Genomic DNA, 19,121 nt, shown 5'->3' with positions numbered 1-19,121 from the left:
TACATGGACTTAGTCATCCTGCGTGGAGTGTATTGGGTGTTGTCTAACTTTCGAGTGAGTCCCTCCGTTTTAAAATTGGTCAAATAGACTTGCCATTTAAACTTTGCACTTAGGGGCGCCTGGGTGGCGCAGTCGGTTGAGCGTCCGACTTCAGCCAGGTCACGATCTCGCGGTCCGTGAGTTCGAGCCCCGCGTCAGGCTCTGGGCTAATGGCTCAGAGCCTGGAGCCTGTTTCTGATTCTGTGTCTCCCTCTCTCTCTGCCCCTCCCCCGTTCATGCTCTGTCTCTCTCTGTCCCAAAAAAATAAATAAACGTTAAAAAAAAAAAATTAAAAAAAAAAAAAACAAAACTTTGCACTTAGACAAAGGATAAAGAAGAACTATATGTAAAATGGAAGCTTTCTTCTCCAACAATCAGGACTTGTAGTTGGTTAGTAATAATTTTAAAAATCAGGTAAAATGGGTAATCATTAAAAAATATCTCTCTACTTTAACCATTTTAATATAAAAATGTATAAATGTTCATTCACTCACAAATTTTTCAGTGTAGGACCAAGGTTTATTTTGAGCATGGATTGGAACTGGAGCATGGATTTCTGCTGATTGGAACTCTGCTGTTTTGCTTTCTGTTTTTTTTTTTAAGTTTATTTCTTTATTTTGAGAAAGAAAGAGAGAGAGAGAATCCCAAGCAGGCTCTGCACTCGCAGCGCAGAGCCCAATTGGAGGCTCGAATCCATGAACCATGAGATCATGATCTGGGCTGAAGTCGGAGGCTTAACCGACTGAGCCACCCAGGCGCCCTGCTATTATCCTTTTTTTCATAATCCACAAGTATTATATAGCTTCTTTGATGTCTGATCTGTGTCTTTTTTTTTTTTTTTAATTTTTTTTTTCAACGTTTATTTATTTTTTTTTGGGACAGAGAGAGACAGAGCATGAACAGGGGAGGGTCAGAGAGAGAGGGAGACACAGAATCGGAAACAGGCTCCAGGCTCTGAGCCATCAGCCCAGAGCCCGACGCGGGGCTCGAACTCACGGACCGCGAGATCGTGACCTGGCTGAAGTCAGACGCTTAACCGACTGCGCCACCCAGGCACCCCTGATCTGTGTCTTTAAAATGGATTAAGAAATTAAAGATATTTATGAAGCAATTTGTTTGCATAATCCTAGATTTTCTCCTCAACCTTTCATATTTCGTATCCACCTACGTAGAGAGGTTTGTGACTCCTTTTTTCAGTCTTTTTCAAGAATTTAACTGGGGGTTCCTGGGTGGCTCAGTTGGTTAAGCATCCAACTTCAGCTCAGGTCACGATCTCACGGTTCATGGGTTCAAGCCCCACGTTGGACTCTGTGCTGACAGCTGGGAGCCCAGAGCCTGCCTCACCTTCTGTGTCTCCCTCTCTCTCTGCCCCTCCCCTGCTCACACTCTGTCTCTCTCTCTCTCTCTGTCTCTCTCTCAAAACTAAACATTAAAAATATTTTTTTTTGAGAATTTAACTGGATTTTCATAGAAGTGTCCATTTATTTTGTACTCTTTTTATTGGTTTAGATGATACATAATTAAATTAGATTACGACATTAACAATAAAAGTGTCCTAAACAAATCTGAGGATAAACACAGCTGACTCTTGGCAAACAGACAACTCTGCTGGCAGGAACGGAAGTGCCAGGGCTCCTCAGGGCAGCCTGGTGGCCCAGAGAGGCTGGTGTCCCTAGGCATTAGCAACCTGTTTGCATAGGAAGCGGAGATCAGTTAATTCAGAGAGTCCCTTATATGGAGTTTCTATACTTCTATACATCAGAGGTTTCTAACAGTAAGCGAGGGACCTCCCTCTCTTTTGCCCACTTCCTCCACCACCACCTTTAAAATCAGTACTTTAAGGGGCGCCTGGGTGGCGCAGTCGGTTAAGTGTCCAACTCTTGATCTTGATCTCTGCTCAGGTCGTGATCTCACAGTTCACGAGTTTGAGGCCCGCATCAGGCTCTGCACTGATGGCAGATGGCATGGAGCCTGCTTGGGATTCTGTCTCTCCTTCTCTCTGCCCCTCCCCTGTTTGTGCTCGCTCTGTCTCGAAATAAATAAACTTAAAAATAAAATAAAATCAATATTATAGAGAGCGACAGTTTATTTATCACAGGAGGTACCTAATCCCTGGGGTATATTGTACCAGAAAAAACTTTGAGAGAACCAATATTGCAAACTTGTAATGAATAAGTACTGTGGCATTTTTCTCATCTCCAAACTGAATTATTTATTTGAAAAGGCGCTGATGCATTTATAAGTTACTTACAGTTTTCTAAGCCCATATTTTGTTTTCTTAAAGCAGCTAAAACAATAAGAATTTAACTAGGAAAGACTTAAGGCTTAGTGACAGAACTTAATACTAAAGAAAGCCGGTTTTTTTGTTTTTTGTTTTTTCTGCCGACCTATAGCATGGAGTGATAGAACTTTGGGGGAATAGAGTCTGAGAACTTTTACCCCCCTCCCCCTCCAACCAGAGCAGCTCCCTTTTTATCTGCTTGTTTATCGTTTCCACCTAAGGTTTTGTTTGAAAAAGAAGAAAGCACCTCAGCTTTAAAAAGGCAATTAAAGGGGCGCCTGGGTGGCGCAGTCGGTTAAGCGTCCGACTTCAGCCAGGTCACGATCTCACGGTCCGTGAGTTTGAGCCCCGCGTCAGGCTCTGGGCTGATGGCTCGGAGCCTGGAGCCTGTTTCCGATTCTGTGTCTCCCTCTCTCTCTGCCCCTCCCCCGTTCATGCTCTGTCTCTCTCTGTCCCAAAAATAAAATTAAAAACGTTGAAAAAAAAATTTTTTTTTTAAAATAAAAAAAAATAATAAAATAAAATAAAATAAAAAGGCAATTAAAATGAAAAAAGAAAACCACTGTTCTAGTTCAGCTAGAGTTGCCATATTTAGTGATTAAAAACACAGGACACAGTTATTTTATCTGGCATTTATCTGTATTTTATCTGGCAACCCTAAGTCCAGATTCTCTTCAACTAAGGCAGAAAACAAACCCTGCAAGCCACCAGGAATTAAAAGCCATCTACAAGGCACATGGGTGTTAGTTGGTGGTAAAATAGGGAGTGAGATCCATCATTTTGGGGAAAGTCATTTCTGTAGGTGAAAATGTAGTCGCCTGTATTAGTTTGTACAATCCTAGGCCTCTGTGGACTACGGCTTTGCTTTGTTACGCACATATTGTAACTTAGTCTTTATGGCCAATGAAAGTGGGGCATTTTTATAGTCCCTTGTAAATATCTCTCAGAAAATTCTCTGCATTCTTAAATTCACTCTGGCTTAGGCTAGGCCTTCCTGGAGGACACTGTGGAGAGAGAACTTTTGGGAGGTGCTGGTGAGGTGATTTTCCTGCCCTGCCTCAGGGGTCCTCATTCACTCCTTCTCATTCGTTCCACTAGTAGGATTGAGAAGTAGTCAGCTGAGCAGTTAAGAGCACAGCATCTTAACTGACTAGGAGAACTTAGACAATAACTGTACGTCTCCATCTTTGTGTGACTCTTCATAAAATGGGATGATAATAATATTTATCTCATAAAGTTATTGTGAAGATTGAATGAGTAAATTCGTGTAAAGTGCTTAGAACAATTTTTAGCGTAGGAGTGCCTGGGTGGCTTAGTCAGTTGAACATCCAATTTTAGCTCAGGTCATGATCTCACTATTGGTTGGTTCGAGCCCCATGTTGCAATTTGCGCCGACAGTGTGGAACCTGCTTGGGATTCTTTGTTTCCCTCTCTCTCTGTCCCTCCCCCACTCATACTCTCTCTCTCTGTCTCTCTCAAAAATACATAAACATTTTTTAAAACTTTTTTTAGAAGAACAATTTTGGGGACGTCTGGGTGGTTCAGTTAAGTGTCTGACTTCTACTCAGGTCATGATCTCGCCGTTTGTGAGTTCGAGCCCTGCCTCGGCCCTGTGCTGACAGGACAGCTCAGAGCCTGGAGCCTGCTTGGATTCTGTGTCTCCCTCTCTCTCTGCCCCTCCCCCATTCGTGCTCTGTCTCCCTCAGAAATAAATAAACACTAAAAAAAATTTTTCTAAGAACAATTTTTAGCACATTATGAAACCTCAAGAAATGTTAGCTGGTGGTAGCAGAAGCAGGGATCCTACCATGTAGTATTACCCCTGGCACGTTGCCTCCCATTTCCACTGGTGACCGTTGACTCAGCAACACGAGTGGAGCCTTCTACCTTTTGGAAACCAAGTTCTCTCAAAATTTTTATTTTTCATTTCCTCTCATTTTCACAAAAACATGGGCTTTTATTTTCCGGGTGAGCAAAGTGAATCTCGGGCTGATTTAGATGCCATTCCGAGATCTATGAGGCACGCTTAGCGTTCTCTCCTGTGAGACACAACCTTGAAGTCAGACAGGCTTGGGGTTGAGCCCTGGCACAAGCGTATGACGCTGAAAGGGAAATTTACTTTATTACCTTCCATTTCTCATCGGGTAATAATAATGAATTTTGCCATGGCAAGAATTAAAACACTAACACTTATAATTGTAACACTAACAATTCCAGCACTCATGTAGTACACACGAAGTGCCAGACATTTTCCTAAGCACTTTATTGACATCAGCTAATTTACTGAATATAGAAAACCAGGTATACAGGGCGTCTGGGTGGCTCAGTCAGTTAAGCGTCTGACTTCGGCTCAGGCAATGATCCCAAGTCTTGTGAGTTCAAGCCCCGCATCGGGCTCTGTGCTGACGGCTCGGAACCCAGAGCCTGCTTCGGATTCAGTGTCTCCCTCTCTTTCTCTGTCCCTCCCCCACTCGCACTCTGTCTCTCTCTCTCAAAAATAAATAAACATTAAAAAAAAAAAGAAAAACAGGTGTATCTTCTAATATTATTACTATTGTTCTACTGTGCATGGCAGGGTTCAGGTTTGAAGTTTTTCTTATCTACAACATTAGGGGGCAGCATTCCCAGAATTATGAAAAACAGGAGGTATCCGGCTGTTTAGAGATAACCGTGCACAAGTTTCCCCATTGCTTTTGTAGGGTTATTTCGGAGCTGTTGGGGCCCTGCTGGAACTGTTCAAGATGACTGATGACCAGTAGTGATGACAGTGGATAGAAGAGCCTTCTGTGAGACCAGAGACCTGAGACCTGTCGCTGGAGAAGGTAGATGTCGCTATGGGACGGAAGCCAAGCCATTATGGCAGATGAACCTGCTGGATTTGTAAATAATTTAAAATCGTTCTAGCTGATCTTTTACTCTTGGGTTTTGAGCTTATGATTCAAAATGGGGAATACAAGAGTTTTTTCTGTATACTGTATTTTTAAAACACACACACACACACACACACACACACACACACATTTGTGCAGAGAGGCCAAACCTATGAATTTTATGCATTAACCTTGAAAAGTTGTATGAGGTTTAAGAAGGACCCGAAGTGTAAGTGCTGTTTATTTTTCTTCTGGGGTTTACTGATCAGTGTGGTAATTTTAACTTCATTTAGTAATTACTCTAGGAGATCTTACCTTTACTTATATTCATCATGACGTTTCATGATTTGCTGTTGGTTTCAAATGAAACTACAAATCTGGCATGCTTTACTGTGAACACTATTTTGTTTGTTTGTTTCTTTACCTTTTTTTTGTCTTGTTTTTTTCTGTTTGAATGTCTCATGGAGAAAGAGAGTCCTTCCCCCTGTTTCTGTCGTCAGATGACTCCCTCTCCTCTCCAATACCTTTCTTTAATGTAATTGTACCAATGAAGGGGCTGATCAGCTCACTAAGAGTGAAGCACGAGATCGAAAGCGTTCATGGATTTTATGAGTCAGGCAAAAGTTGAAAATGATATACAATGAATATACAGTGTTTTGTTGGATTTACTTTACGTTAGGTTATATTAAATTGTGTTCTCTGATGAACTGTCCTCATTCATACCCACCATATGAGTGGCAGCAAATCCTTATGCAGGACATTGGAACTTCCTGGGTGAGGTCTCCCAGTAGATTAACCGTTCACATTGGGAGATGGGGGAGAAGTCATGGGTTGACGTGTCAGGTAATAACACCTATTTGTTTTGTACACGTATATACATAGGAGCTTTGTAACAAGCCATCTTAAATAATACTTTTTTGATTTGAAGTATTTCAAACTGAAAACTGCATTTCAATCTCAGTTTCTAATATTAAAAAAATCATGGTACTGATCTATCTATACATATTTTTTTCTTTTTTGAAAGATGTCATTGGCACCGATGGGTAACTTTCAAATGAGAGTCTTGTACAAATATTGAAACGCATGAGGTCTAATGACTTAGAACTGATTAATCTTTTGAACTGAGCATATTGTTGAAAGGGATCTTTGCAGGCACTATGATTACTCCGTGGTGAATCTTTCCTTCTCTGCCTCCTGAGCACCATCTTTAATTGCCATATCTTCACGTCTTGGAGAACTCGATGTTAACTGAAGTATTCACTTGTCTGGTTGAAATAAAGCCTGTTTCTGTTGTGATGTGTTTAGTGTATATGTTATTTTCATTTCTTAATCGTCATGTTCATATTATCTGCTTTTGTGCCATAAAATGAGTGTGTGTTGTATTTTAGCTACTCTTCATCTCATAATTTGAGGCTTTCACATAAGGGTGTCTTCAGTTGAAGCTTGTAGCTCTAAGCAGGGATTTTTTTTTAATAGCTTTATTGTTCTTATACAACTGATTCATTGCCAGAATATCATTACTATCTTTGGTAGTTCCCCCTGCCCCCAAATTTCAACATTTGGTCATCACAAATACATCTTATCAACTTTCACCTGGCTTTAAAAAATTCAAGCAACTAAGATGTTCTTGAAAAAGATAAATGTAAAAATGTACATATTAGCTACATTAGTGCCTTTTTTTTTTTATTATTCTCCTCAATCAATCCTACACTCCTCTGTCAGGGAATAGCAGACCTTGGATTATGGTTCTGCAGAAGAAATCAGGGCAAGTTAGTATAATTATATAATTTTTTAATTATCTGGAATCACTTGATCTTTCACTGCAAATGTGTAAAACATTAGTTTAGCTGAGGAAATCAATTATTCCATTATACAAATATCGACAAATGTAGGCTACATATAGCCAGCCAGCCTTTTTTTTATAATGAGAAACTCGTAGCTCAAGGATTTTTATATTCACTTGAATCATAGACACTTTCCTTTGGCTCAACATTGAAAAGAAACTTGACAAGACTGAGGAATTTTTATCCTGAACTGTATGCATTCAGGACGGTCAGGTGTTCTGGAGCACGGCTTTTGATTGTAATTCAGCTTCAGTGTGGATCTAGCTTGGCCATTGGTTAGCTGTGTGGGTAAGCCACTAAACCCTCTCTCTAAACCCTGGTTTCCTTGTTCATAAAATGGGGCATACAGTTTTTACCTCCATATCTAAAGAGCTTAGCACAAAGGCTGGCACATAGGACATGTTAGCTGTACTGGGAAGAGAAGAACAGATGTCTTAAACCAACATGTGATATCAGTGGTATCTAATCTTCTAGAATGTGGGGAGCCCATTGTAGCACAGAGATACAGATCTTCCTATGCTAGTACATGTCCATGTGCTAGCCCTGTGTCCGCAATTCCAAAACTCCAAACTCTTAAAATGTATCTTGATAACTCACTTGACAGACAAAGCTGACTTCAGGATTATTCACCACACTCTGTAGGACTCCTCATGTTTTGTTGCAAAGCTACTGATATGTTCGATTACAGGGTACCACCCCAGACCCTACTAGGGATGTTAAGTAGTGAACAATTCTGAATTTTGAAAAACATCTGGTGCCAGGAGTTTTAGATAAAGGAATTGTGGAAATATAGGTGTATTCTTCAGCTTAGGTAGCATACACAGATCCAGAGTCCCCTTCATGGGAACTGTTATTTCCGGTAATTTGTGCTTGACCTCATCCAGTCATACAGGGAATAAGAAGCCACTTTGCGCCAGGAAGGAGCTGAGGAAACCAACAGGAATTGGCTATAACTCCTGCTGTTCTGCAAGGGAGATAAGTCTCAGACCAATTTGTGTCAAAAAGTGTCACGGGTGTCATTCACAATATTTACAACAGAGAACAAAACAAAAACCTACCCTCCCAGAGCTTACATTCCAGAAGGAAGACAGACAGATAGATAATCACTAAATAAATAATGGTAGATCAGTACTACAAAGAGAAAATGAGGTGAGGTAAAGGGCGAGAGAGGGGGTAGTTCCATTTAGAAAGCGGAAGGGGAAAAACATCGTTGGTAGAGTGGTCAAAGACAACCTCTCCTCCAAGGTGATGTTTGAGTGGGGTCAGATGAAGTCGGGAACACACCGTGTGAATCCCTGGGAGAACATTTTTTACTCCTGGCAAATGAGAATGGAGGTTTTGAGGAGCTGCAAGGATTCCAGTGTGTGTAAACAATGGGAAGAGCGACAGGAAATGCAATTTCAGGAGTAGGTGTGGGCCAGGCCCAATATGAGGTCTGTACGTGAGGGGAGAGGGCTGCATCTGAAGGAGGAACTAGTCACTTCTCCTAGAGGAGGCGGCTCAAGAAGTTTTCATAGAGTCCCAACCAGTGAGTACAGACCACTTGAGTGGGCCAGGGCGGGGAGGGGGGAGAGCAGGGCTTCCCAAGCGGAGAGAGTAGGGTGAGAGAAGCATTGAGAGAAGAAACAGTTGGGTTTTTCAGGGAACTAGAAGCTGTTTGCTTCAGCTAGAGCCTGGGTAGTGCCAGAGAAACCAGACACCAGGAGAGAGGAAATCAGCCAGATTATGGAAAGGGTTGTATTGCATGCTAAAGATTCTAGTGTTTTCTGTAGTCAGGGCCGAGCCATCAAAGGGTTTCAAGTCAAGTGAAACTAGAATTAATCTGACTTCAAAGTGGTAACAGAGCAAAATGTGTGACTGAGGTAAAGGAGTAAACCAGTTATTATGCTTTTGAATATAGAGCACCATTTTATTCTCATGTTTGCTTCAGTTCCTCTGTTGTGTCGGACCTCATGCAATAGCTGCTTAGTGGACCACGTTTCTCTGTAACTAAGAGGGTTATATAAGCTCTTGAGAAATTCCCCACAGGGCAAAGGCTGCTAATAGCTACAACCCTGCTATGATTCCATTTAGTGATTAGGAAGATTTCAACACCACTGATCACCATTAACTCCATAACTTGTGAGAACTGTTTGGAGAGAAGGCTCTTTTGCTCCCAATGATCAGAAGACGACCCCAAATTTGTGAGGAAAATTGAACTAATGCCCGTATTCTACTGGGTCTACCAGGTGCTCGTTATTCACTCCATCTATTTAGTTTTGACAAATTTAATTAATTTGAATTAGTTTTGACATAATTAATTTAATAATGCCTATGATCTGGGAGGCATTGGGTAAGTTCCGGGATGCGTTCAGTGGGAGTGAGACAGCAAGGCCCCTCCTTTCATCGGGCTTACATTCTCACGAGGGAGGTGGACTTTCAGCACATGAACCGACAAATAAACAGGAAAATGGCATTTAGTGATCAGGCTGTGAAGACAAGAAACAGGGTGATATGGCAGAGAGGGAGGCAAGGGACTTCCTTTGTAAGATGGGCATAAGATACAAATATGAAATGATGGCCTCAGCTCTTGAGGAACGACCATTAGGTTTATCTTGCTGTCATTCATTACCACCTCCACAACAAAAATGGGAGATGTGTTTGGGAAACAGTTTGGAAGTTAATTCATTTTCCTTTTATTTTACTTAGAATAATCAATTTGGTTCCCATACGAGTTCAAAATCATTATGTTACATGAGATAATATTGATTTAGTAATGCACCGTTTTCACTCCTCCCTCATTTCATGAAACAGTATTATTTGAGCTGTTCACTTGAATCTTTATTGTCAATGCCTTTGTCATTATCAGGGTCATTTAGTGGTTTCCAGAGCGCGCCAAGTCTGACACACGGCACTTTTTTGCATCTACTTATGATATTGAGACTGGATTATTTTTTAACCAATCCACAAGCACTTACTCCCGCAATGACCTCACTTATTTGTTTCATTTTTCAAAAGTGTTATATTGGCGATGCCATAGTGTAACCATTTATGTAGTGCCTTTTATGGTACGCTTACAAAGGTTAGTTTATGAGTATTCATCACTTGCAATACAAAAATAAAAGATAATAATAAAAGATAATTAAAAGTCTTTGCCTCTTTTTTGTGCTCACTCTATCAGGTAAACACCAAACATTCAAACTAGAATGAATTGAGGTTATTTCACTTAATGTTGTCACCAATTCTCAATGAGTTTGCAGTGAGAATTCATCTTCCTAAGCATTCTTGGGGTGCCTGGGTGGCTCAGTCGGTTAGGTGTCTGACTCTTGGTTTCAGCTCAGGTCATGATCTCAAGGTTTATGAGTTCAAGCTCCGCATCAGTCTTGACATCCGCATCCACTGACAGTGTGGATCTTGCTTGGGATTCTCTGTCTCCCTCTCCCTCTCTCTCTGCACCTCCCTCACTCGCTCTCTATCCCTCTCTCTCAAAAAAAAAAAAAAATACATAAATTAACTTAAAAAATTAAACTTAAGTAACTTTTATAATTTTAACAAGTTTGACATGCATATAATCTAAAGTTAAGAAAGCTCCAGAAGACAAAAAAATAGCAGTACCCATGTTTTCTTTTCTTTCTTGTTTTTTGTCCCTCTTTCTCTTTATACTTTTTTTTTTTAATTTTTTTTTTCAACGTTTATTTATTTTTGGAACAGAGAGAGACAGAGCATGAACGGGGGAGGGGCAGAGAGAGAGGGAGACACAGAATCGGAAACAGGCTCCAGGCTCTGAGCCATCCGCCCAGAGCCCGACGCGGGGCTCGAACTCACGGACCGCGAGATCGTGACCTGGCTGAAGTCGGACGCTTAACCGACTGCGCCACCCAGGCGCCCCCTCTTTATACTTTGTGAATGACACATGGTACTTCCTCAGTGTGTACAGGCAAAGCCAAGGGCTGGGAAAGGGCACTTGGATATGTCAGACCACCAAAGTTGTAGCTGATGTGCAGAGTTACCGGAACGATCCTGACTGGAGGATTATGGGGAGGGGTATGTTCAGCATTCCAACCAATGCCTGGGTATATTTTTATCAGGAACTCTTTTTTCAACATTGGCTGTTGTTCTTTCTTGTTTTATCTCACTATTCTGAGCAAAGCAGCTTCCAGATAAGCGTAGGGTGACAAGTGGAAATTTTTTGGGTAGTTGTATGTTTAAACATTTCTAAAAATATTTTTATTCTATGCTCATACTCAATTGATAGTTTGACAAAGTATAAAATATTAGGTTAGATTTTTTTTTCCCCCCAGAATTCTGAAGGCGTAGCCCTATTATTGTCAAGCTTCCAGTGTTACTGTGAGAAAGCCTGATGTCATTCTGACTCCTGATCTTCACATGTGACTTCTTCCCCCCCCTCTTTTTCTGGAAGCTTTTGGAAACTTATCAACTTCTGGCTTCAGCCCCAACCTGTAAAGAGCTTGGAATTCATCACTCCCATCCTTATAAGAAAAAAACTAAAAACTGAAAATCAATAACTTTTCTTGGGCTCATCAGAGAACTGAGGTCATAGGGCAAACTGCCAGCCTGAAATCTGAAGAGACAGAAAATCACAGCTGAAATCAATTTTCCTACCTCCCATTAACTGGTGGGTACACTTACACGACAATTTTGGCAAACTGGTGGAGGATGAGTGTAATCTAGCAGAAGAGAGAGAAATTCCTGGGGGCCTGCAGTCTTAGGCGGGGGTCTCCACACTTTCATGTGCCTCCAGGAACTCCATCAGGCTCTCATGGTGAAGAGCTGAGAAAAATTCTCTTGTGTCTCTGGCAGAGGGACAGTAAAAGTGACCATTTTGAAATTGGTCTAGAGTATTCTCCATGAAAAAGGGCTGGTTTCCAATGGTCAATCTATTTTTTAATTTTTTAATGTTTATTTAGTTTTGAGAGAGAGAGAGAGACAGAGTGCGAGTGGGGGAGGGACAGAGAGAGCTGGAGACACAGAATCCGAAAGAGGCTCCAGGTCACCCAGGTGCCCCTCCAGGGGTCAGGATTTTATCAGAGATTTATCTCACCTGGGGGGGGGGGAATTCCCTAACTTCGGCTTCCTTTTGTATCCCTATCTCAACTAAGGCTGGGGAAGGAAGAGGGAGTACAAGGAGGAGGTGGGAAAAGGGGAATTCTGGGAAACATGAACCCACAGCCCAGGGACACAGGCCCACTGCAAGACGGAGATTTCCTCTTAAGATTATGAATGTTTCCCCTCCTTACCTCCTACCACCACATCAACATGGCTTCAGTATAATAAAAGTGGATTACAGCTCAAAGAGAGCTGTAAGGTGCAGATTCTACTTAAGAACTTATTAGGGAAACTCAAAGACAACAGAGGAGTTACAAACAAGGACACAGGGGCATCTGGGTGGCTCAGTTAAGTGTCCAGTTCTTGATTTCAGCTCAGGTCATGATCACTCGGTTTATGGGTTCGAGCCCCACATCTGGCTCCACGCTGAGAGTGCAGAGACTGCTTGGGGTTCTCTCTCTCTGCCTCTCTCTCTCTCTGCCCCTCCCCCACTCATGCGCTCCCTCTCCCTCTCAAAATAAATAAATAAACTTAAAAAAAAAAAAGACACAAGGAGTTTGAAGCCTCTGCACCTACAGCTACAGCAATGTTAAACACAGCCCAACTCCTAGCCAGATTCACATAAATCTCACACTAAAATCCATTGTACCTCAGTTTCTATTACTTAATACATCCTTTGTAGCTTTCAGCAAAAGATTATATGACATGCAAAGAGACAAGAAAAAACAGTCTGGAGAGATCAAGCAAGCATCAGACTCCAATATGACATAGATTTTGGAATTACCAATCAGGGAATTTAACATAAATATGTGAAGGATTTTAATGGAAAAGGTAGAACAAGAACTGACTGGCAATGTAAACAGAGAGATGAAAAATCTAATGAGGAATCAAAAGGAAACGCTAGAAACTAAAATGCTGCAACAAGAAGTGAAGAATGCTTTTGATAGGCTCATCAGTAGACCAAACACGGCTAAGGAAAGAATCAGTGAGCTTGAAGATATGTCAATAACATCTTCTAAACGAAATCCAAAGAGAGAACAGAATACCCAAGAGCTGTGGCATAATTTCAAACAATATAACCTACACATACTTAGAACACCAGAAGAGGAGAGAGAATGGAGCTGAAGAAACGTTTGAAGAAATAATGGCTGAGAATTTTCCAAAATTAATGACAAATACCAAACCACAGATCCAAGAAGCTCGAGGATCTAGACAAGAAAAATACCAAAAAATCTACACCTAGGCATATCCTCTTCAAACCGCAGAAAATCAAAGACAAAGAGAAAACTCTGAAAGAAGCAAGGAGTTGGAGAAGGGGCGTCTTACATACGGAGGGAACAATGCTAGGACTTAACCACTTACCACTTACAGTGGACTTCTCATAGACCACACAAGTGATAAGAGAATGGGCTAAAAATATTTAAACTATTGAGGCACCTGGGTGGCTCAGTCAGTTGAGAGTCCGACTTTGGATCAGGTCATGATCTCACCTTTCATGAGTTCAAGTCCCACATCGGGCTCTGCAGTGCAGAGCCTGCTTGGGATTCTGTCTTTCCCTCTCTCTGCCCCTTTCCCACTTGCTCTCTCTCTCTCTCTCTCTCTCACTCTCAAAATAAATAAACTTAAAAAAAATATTTAAACTATTGAAGAAACTTCTCTGCTTCACCAGTATTCTGAACATGTATAATGATAAGCCTTAGTGTGAATGTATTTTTATTGGCTAAGCTGGTTACATAATGGATTCTTTCAAACTGAAAATTTGTATCCTTCATCTCTGAGAAATTTTCTAATATTATTTCTTTGATAATTCCATCCCCTCTCTGATCTCTTGCTCGGAAGCTACCCTTGTTTGGATGTTGGACTTCCTGTATTGGTTGTCTAATTTCCATATGCCTTTTTCTTCTAGTTTTCATCTTAATCTTTTTGCTCCATTTCACCTTTATCTTCCAGCTCTTCTATGAAGTTATTATTGCTACTATTTCTACCATTATGCTGGATTTCCCAACAACTATTTTTGTTGTCTGATTTTTTCATAACCTATGTTTTATTTTTCAAAAAAATATTTTGTCTTTTCTGTTTTTACATGTCTGAATAGTCTCTCTTCCAAATTGCTTTTTTTCTATGTGCTTTGGTCTCTGTCTTTCATTTTAGAGGCTTTCCCTAGATGTCTTGTGATCCTTGTGTGACAAAAAGTTGATTGAAGGTTTAAGTAAGGGGTGGAACTTGATGATTGGACTTCACTGTAAGGTGATCTGGCTCAGCCATTTCTTTGGAGACACCCACTGTCAATATCTTTGGATCTTTTCTCCAGGATTCGTGATATCCTCCAGAGAGGTGTTTCCCATCTCCTTTCTGGAAATATAAGCTTGACTGCAGAGCATTCTGGGAGTGGAGTGAAGAGAGGAATCTGAACTTCTAGAATAAGAGGCAATGAGGTATAGGTGGTACTCTGGAGCCACCTGCTGTATGAGCTTAGACAAGTTAACATCTCTGTGATTCACTTTCCTCAGCTGTCAAATGCAAACAAAATTTGTTAGGAGAATTAAACCGGTTAGTATATGTAAAATGTTTTAAAGACTACCCAAGCACCAGGTAAATGTTGGCTATCATCATAAATAGACTAACTTAATTCCCCTATTTCAATACCATACCCTATCCACAATAATGCCAAATGTTGATCCATCCAGGTGTCTCTCTCTCAATCTCTCACTCTCTCCTGTGTGTGTGTGTGTGTGTGTGTGTGTGTATAGTTATTTATTATTTTGTTTTCACAAAATTATTAATCAAAACAACAAAAGCAGATTTACAGAGCTACGTATCAATAACAAAACAAGAATGAAACGAAATGTTTGAGAGACATCTTGGAAAGTTTCAAAGGAATACACGTCAGGCTAAAAGTCTACAATTAAACCATGGTTGCACAACAGGCTATATTCATTCTTGCATTTTCTCGTTAAGTTCTTATATTTGCCTTTCTCTTTTCCAACTTGTCAGGATTTGGCTTTGCATTCAAGAATTTTTTTTCTGATCTTTGTCCAGTTTTAGCCTAGTGAGAACCACCTCTTAGGGGTGAGAAAATAGATCTTGCTTGTGTGAATGCCACATGGAGAGTTGTACCATTAGCCTTCTCATGCTGTACCCACTCCATGTAGATGACATATATCTTTCTGTACACCTGGACTAACTTGCCACTTTGGTGACCTTTGCAGTGTCCTTGAACCACCTGGCCCTCATCATCCTTGTTACATGGGCCTGGCACGTTGTACTTTTGCTGCAGCTTCTTGGACATTGGGGAAGACAGGATCTTCCTGTGCATGTGCAAGGGGGCACTGAGGGGGCATTTGAGATTTTTGCTGTAGTCCAAGGTCACAAAGGAGTTGAACTTCATGGTGACCATCTACCTGGCACTGGGCAGTCTCCTTTAAATTTTATTTTTTGAGAGTTACTGACAATTTGCCCTTCCAAACAGTAGGAGTATACACATTGTACATGATTTTTGGTAGTGCTTACTTTCCTACACACTCATCCGCACTAGGTATTATCAATCCTTTCATAATTTCCAATCGTATAGATGAAAAATGGTATCTCCTTTTAATATGCATAGAAAGTCTTTGAGATCTTCCTGATCCAGAGCTTTTGATTCTAATATTGGGAATTGCAATGAACTTGTCAGGTCAAAAGAGAAGCTATCTTACAGTCTTTGAGAAGGCAATGCAGTTGAGTGAATCAGAAAAAAAAAAAAAAAAAAAATTCTGCAATGAGCCTGCTTTGGTTGAAGCCTATCTTTAAGCTAGAGTGTGACCGTGTCCCCTAACCTCTGAAAGCCTCAGTTAGTTCATCTGTAAAATGGGGATAAAACTAGTTATTCCCTTAGATGATTGTAAGGATTAAGTGATGATGAAAAAGAGCTGAGACCTGTGCCTGGCTCAGGTGCTCATGCTCAGTAAAAATCAGTCCTGGGCAGTCCCCGAAGGGAGCAGCCACTCACACTGCCTCTGCCTCTGCCTCCAAGAATTATGCGTGTGACCTGGCACATTATCTTTCTTTTTTGGTCTTTTGCAAATGCTGGTTTTTTTTGTTTTTGTTTTGTTTTGTTTTGTTTTTGTCATATGTGAGCAATCATTTTCTCTAAGTTCTGTAGGTTATAAAAGTGCACTTGTTAAGAACATTTAATGTTCTAAGTGTCTCATTGGCTAGTTTATCCTCACGATATCCTCATGAACTAGGCAAACAGGCGATGTTATCTCTACTTTACATCAAGAAAGTCAAGGCAGAGAAAGCAAAAGAAGCTTCTCTAGGTTAAAAGAATAAGTTGGATGGGGCGCCTGAGGGGCTCAGTGGGTTGAATGTCTGACTCTTGATTTCGGCTCATGAGGTCATGATCCCAGGGTTGTTGGATCGAGTTTCACCCTGAATGTGGAGCCTGCTTAAGATTCTCTCTGTCTCTCTCTCTCTCTCTCTGTCTCTCTCTCCCTCTGCCCCTCTCCCCAGCTCACTCTCTCTCTCTCTAAAATAAAAATGAAAAAATGAAAACTAAAAGAATACATTGGTAGCAGATTTTGGATGAAAATCTCAATTTTAGTAGTTAGGAAATGCCAAAGTGTGGCTTTATTCCAGGGGAGCTAACTTGGTGTAATATATGAATGCCTACTCTAGTAAGTCAGTAAGGAGGAATTATAATTAACATAAAAGTTATTCATAGACAAACACACTTCATTTCTAAAACATCTAATGGTTTTTGGGGGCGCCTGGGTGGCGCAGTCGGTTAAGCGTCCGACTTCAGCCAGGTCACGATCTCGCGGTCCGTGAGTTCGAGCCCCGCGTCAGGCTCTGGGCTGATGGCTCAGAGCCTGGAGCCTGTTTCAGATTCTGTGTCTCCCTCTCTCTCTGCCCCTCCCCCGTTCATGCTCTGTCTCTCTCTGTCCCAAAAATAAATAAACGTTGAAAAAAAAAATTTTTTTTAAAACATCTAATGGTTTTTGGAAACTGCGCAAATACTTAAAATATTACAAATGCATTGGAATTAATATTAGCAGCACACCCATCTTGTAAAGTAATGAACAAAGTTGCTGTTATATTTGTATTATAAAGTAAGGCAAATTAACCTAATTTTGCCTATTGTTTAATAGGAGGGATGGATCCTTAAAAATAGTTGTCAGTTCCGAGTCTCATAAAGCTTCCTGAAAATTACCTCAAAAGAATTGAGGCACAGATATATTATCCAATGAGAAAAAAAAAATTTATAATTAAAAACAAAATAATAACCTAGTCCCAAATTACATGAAGCAAAAAAATGGGTATAACTGAAGGGAGAAATAGAAAATTCAACAGTAGTTGGAGATTTCAAAATCCACCTTCCCATAGCGGATGGAAGAATTCGTCAGAAGATCAATAAGGAAGTAAAAGACTTGACCAGCACTGTAAACACCACAGACCTAACAAGACATCTATAAAATACTCCAGTGGAACACAGCAGAACACCGTTAAAGACAGCAGCAGAATGCACCCTCTCCTTAAGGGCCCATGGAGCAGTCTCCATGATCAACCACATGCGAGGTCATGCAACCGGCCCCACGAAGTTTAAAAAGACTGAAATCATTCAAGTTATGCTGTCTGAGGACAGCAGAATTAAATTAGATATCAATAATAAAAGAAATCTGGGGAACTCACAAATACATGAAAATTAACACACTCCTAAACAATGAACGGGTCAAAGAAGAAATTACAAAGGAACTCAAAAACTGCTTTGAGATCCATGAAAAGGACAACACATATGTCAAAACTTCACTGGACACAGTTAAAAGTGCTTTGGTTATGGTTGTAAATATTATTTGGCTGTAAAAAGGGATGAAGTGCGGGACGCCTGGGTGGCTCAGTCGGTTAAGCGACCGACTTCAGCTCAGGTCATGATCTCCCAGTTCATGAGTTCAAGCCCCACCTCAGGCTTTGTGCTGACAGCTCAGAGCCTGGATCCTGCTTCAGACTCTGTGTCTCCCTCTCTCTCTCTCTCTCTGCCCCTTGCCAGCTTGCGCTCTTTCTCTCTCAAAACAAACCTTAAAAAAAGCGGGGGGGGGGGGGGATGAAGTGAGGAGGCTCATGACATGGAAAAACCTTGAAAATAATCTGAGGGGAAGAAGCCAGTCACAAAAGACCACACATTGTATGATTCCATTTGGAAAAAATGTTCAAAATAGGCAAAGCTATAGAGAAGAAGGTAGATTAACGGCTTCCTAGGGCCGCGGATCTGGGAGAAATGAAGAGTCGCTGTTAATAGATATCAGGCTCCTTTTCTGGGTGATGAAAATGTTCTAAAATTGATTGAGGTGGTGGTGGTACAACACAACTAGAAATCATGGGGTTATGCGCTTTATTTAAAAAAAAAATTTTTTTTTTCAACGTTTATTTTTGGGACAGAGAGAGACAGAGCATGAACGGGGGAGGGGCAGAGAGAGAGGGAGACACAGAATCGGAAACAGGCTCCAGGCTCTGAGCCGTCAGCCCAGAGCCTGACGCGGGGCTCGAACTCACGGACCGCGAGATCGTGACCTGGCTGAAGTCGGACGCTTAACCGACTGCGCCACCCAGGCGCCCCAGTTATGCGCTTTAAATGGATTCATTAAATGGTATTCGAATTATATTTCGGTAAAGCTGTTTTTCAAAAGCAAGTTAGATGTGAAGATTGAAAAAAAAATCCCGTGGATGTTGCACAAAAGCTAAATTATGTATGTTAATAATTGGATGTTCTTTTTCTTTTCTTTTTTTACCGGACAGGCATTATTTTGAATTTTGTAAAATAGTCTCATCTTGAGACTAACAACTTTATTAGTCGTTTTACTTTTCCACCTTCTTTTCCCTGAACATTTCTTGACTTATCACATGTTTAGACACAACCACCAAGGGCATGTAGTCAAATTTGTGTAGCCCAAAGTTGATGCGGTGACAGTAGGAGCACTGTGACATAAAGGCAAATAGTCTCAGCCCCAGTTGTGTAAATTGCTGGGTGTTTTAAAACAAATTCCCTTTTAATTTTTGCAGTTCCAG

General features: G+C 40.9%; 1 protein-coding gene and 1 pseudogene across 7 annotated transcripts in view; one reads left to right on the top strand and one right to left on the bottom strand.

Moving 5' to 3' along the window:
* The window catches only part of PANK1 (pantothenate kinase 1), a 103,852-nt gene extending 97,366 nt beyond the window's left edge, over positions 1–6,486 (top strand). For 4 of the 7 annotated variants that reach the window (XM_040485833.1, XM_040485834.1, XM_040485828.1 and 1 more), the window contains one exon: positions 5,020–6,486. In XM_040485833.1, the coding sequence (XP_040341767.1) occupies positions 5,020–5,079 (60 nt within the window). In that variant the 3' untranslated portion in view covers positions 5,080–6,486. The remainder of the gene's footprint in view (positions 1–5,019) is intronic. The other 3 variants (XM_040485829.1, XM_040485831.1, XM_040485830.1) reach the window with 1 other exon arrangement.
* Positions 6,487–14,971: 8,485 nt separating this feature from the next.
* LOC121037457 (60S ribosomal protein L26-like) lies at positions 14,972–15,605 on the bottom strand (annotated as a pseudogene).
* Between the last annotated feature and the right edge of the window lie 3,516 nt (positions 15,606–19,121).

The sequence above is a fragment of the Herpailurus yagouaroundi genome, unplaced genomic scaffold (genome assembly GCF_014898765.1).
Source record: "Herpailurus yagouaroundi ecotype Mexico unplaced genomic scaffold, PumYag 163, whole genome shotgun sequence".
Taxonomy (NCBI): Eukaryota; Metazoa; Chordata; class Mammalia; order Carnivora; family Felidae; genus Herpailurus; species Herpailurus yagouaroundi.
This window is presented reverse-complemented; position numbering and strand designations above follow the sequence as displayed.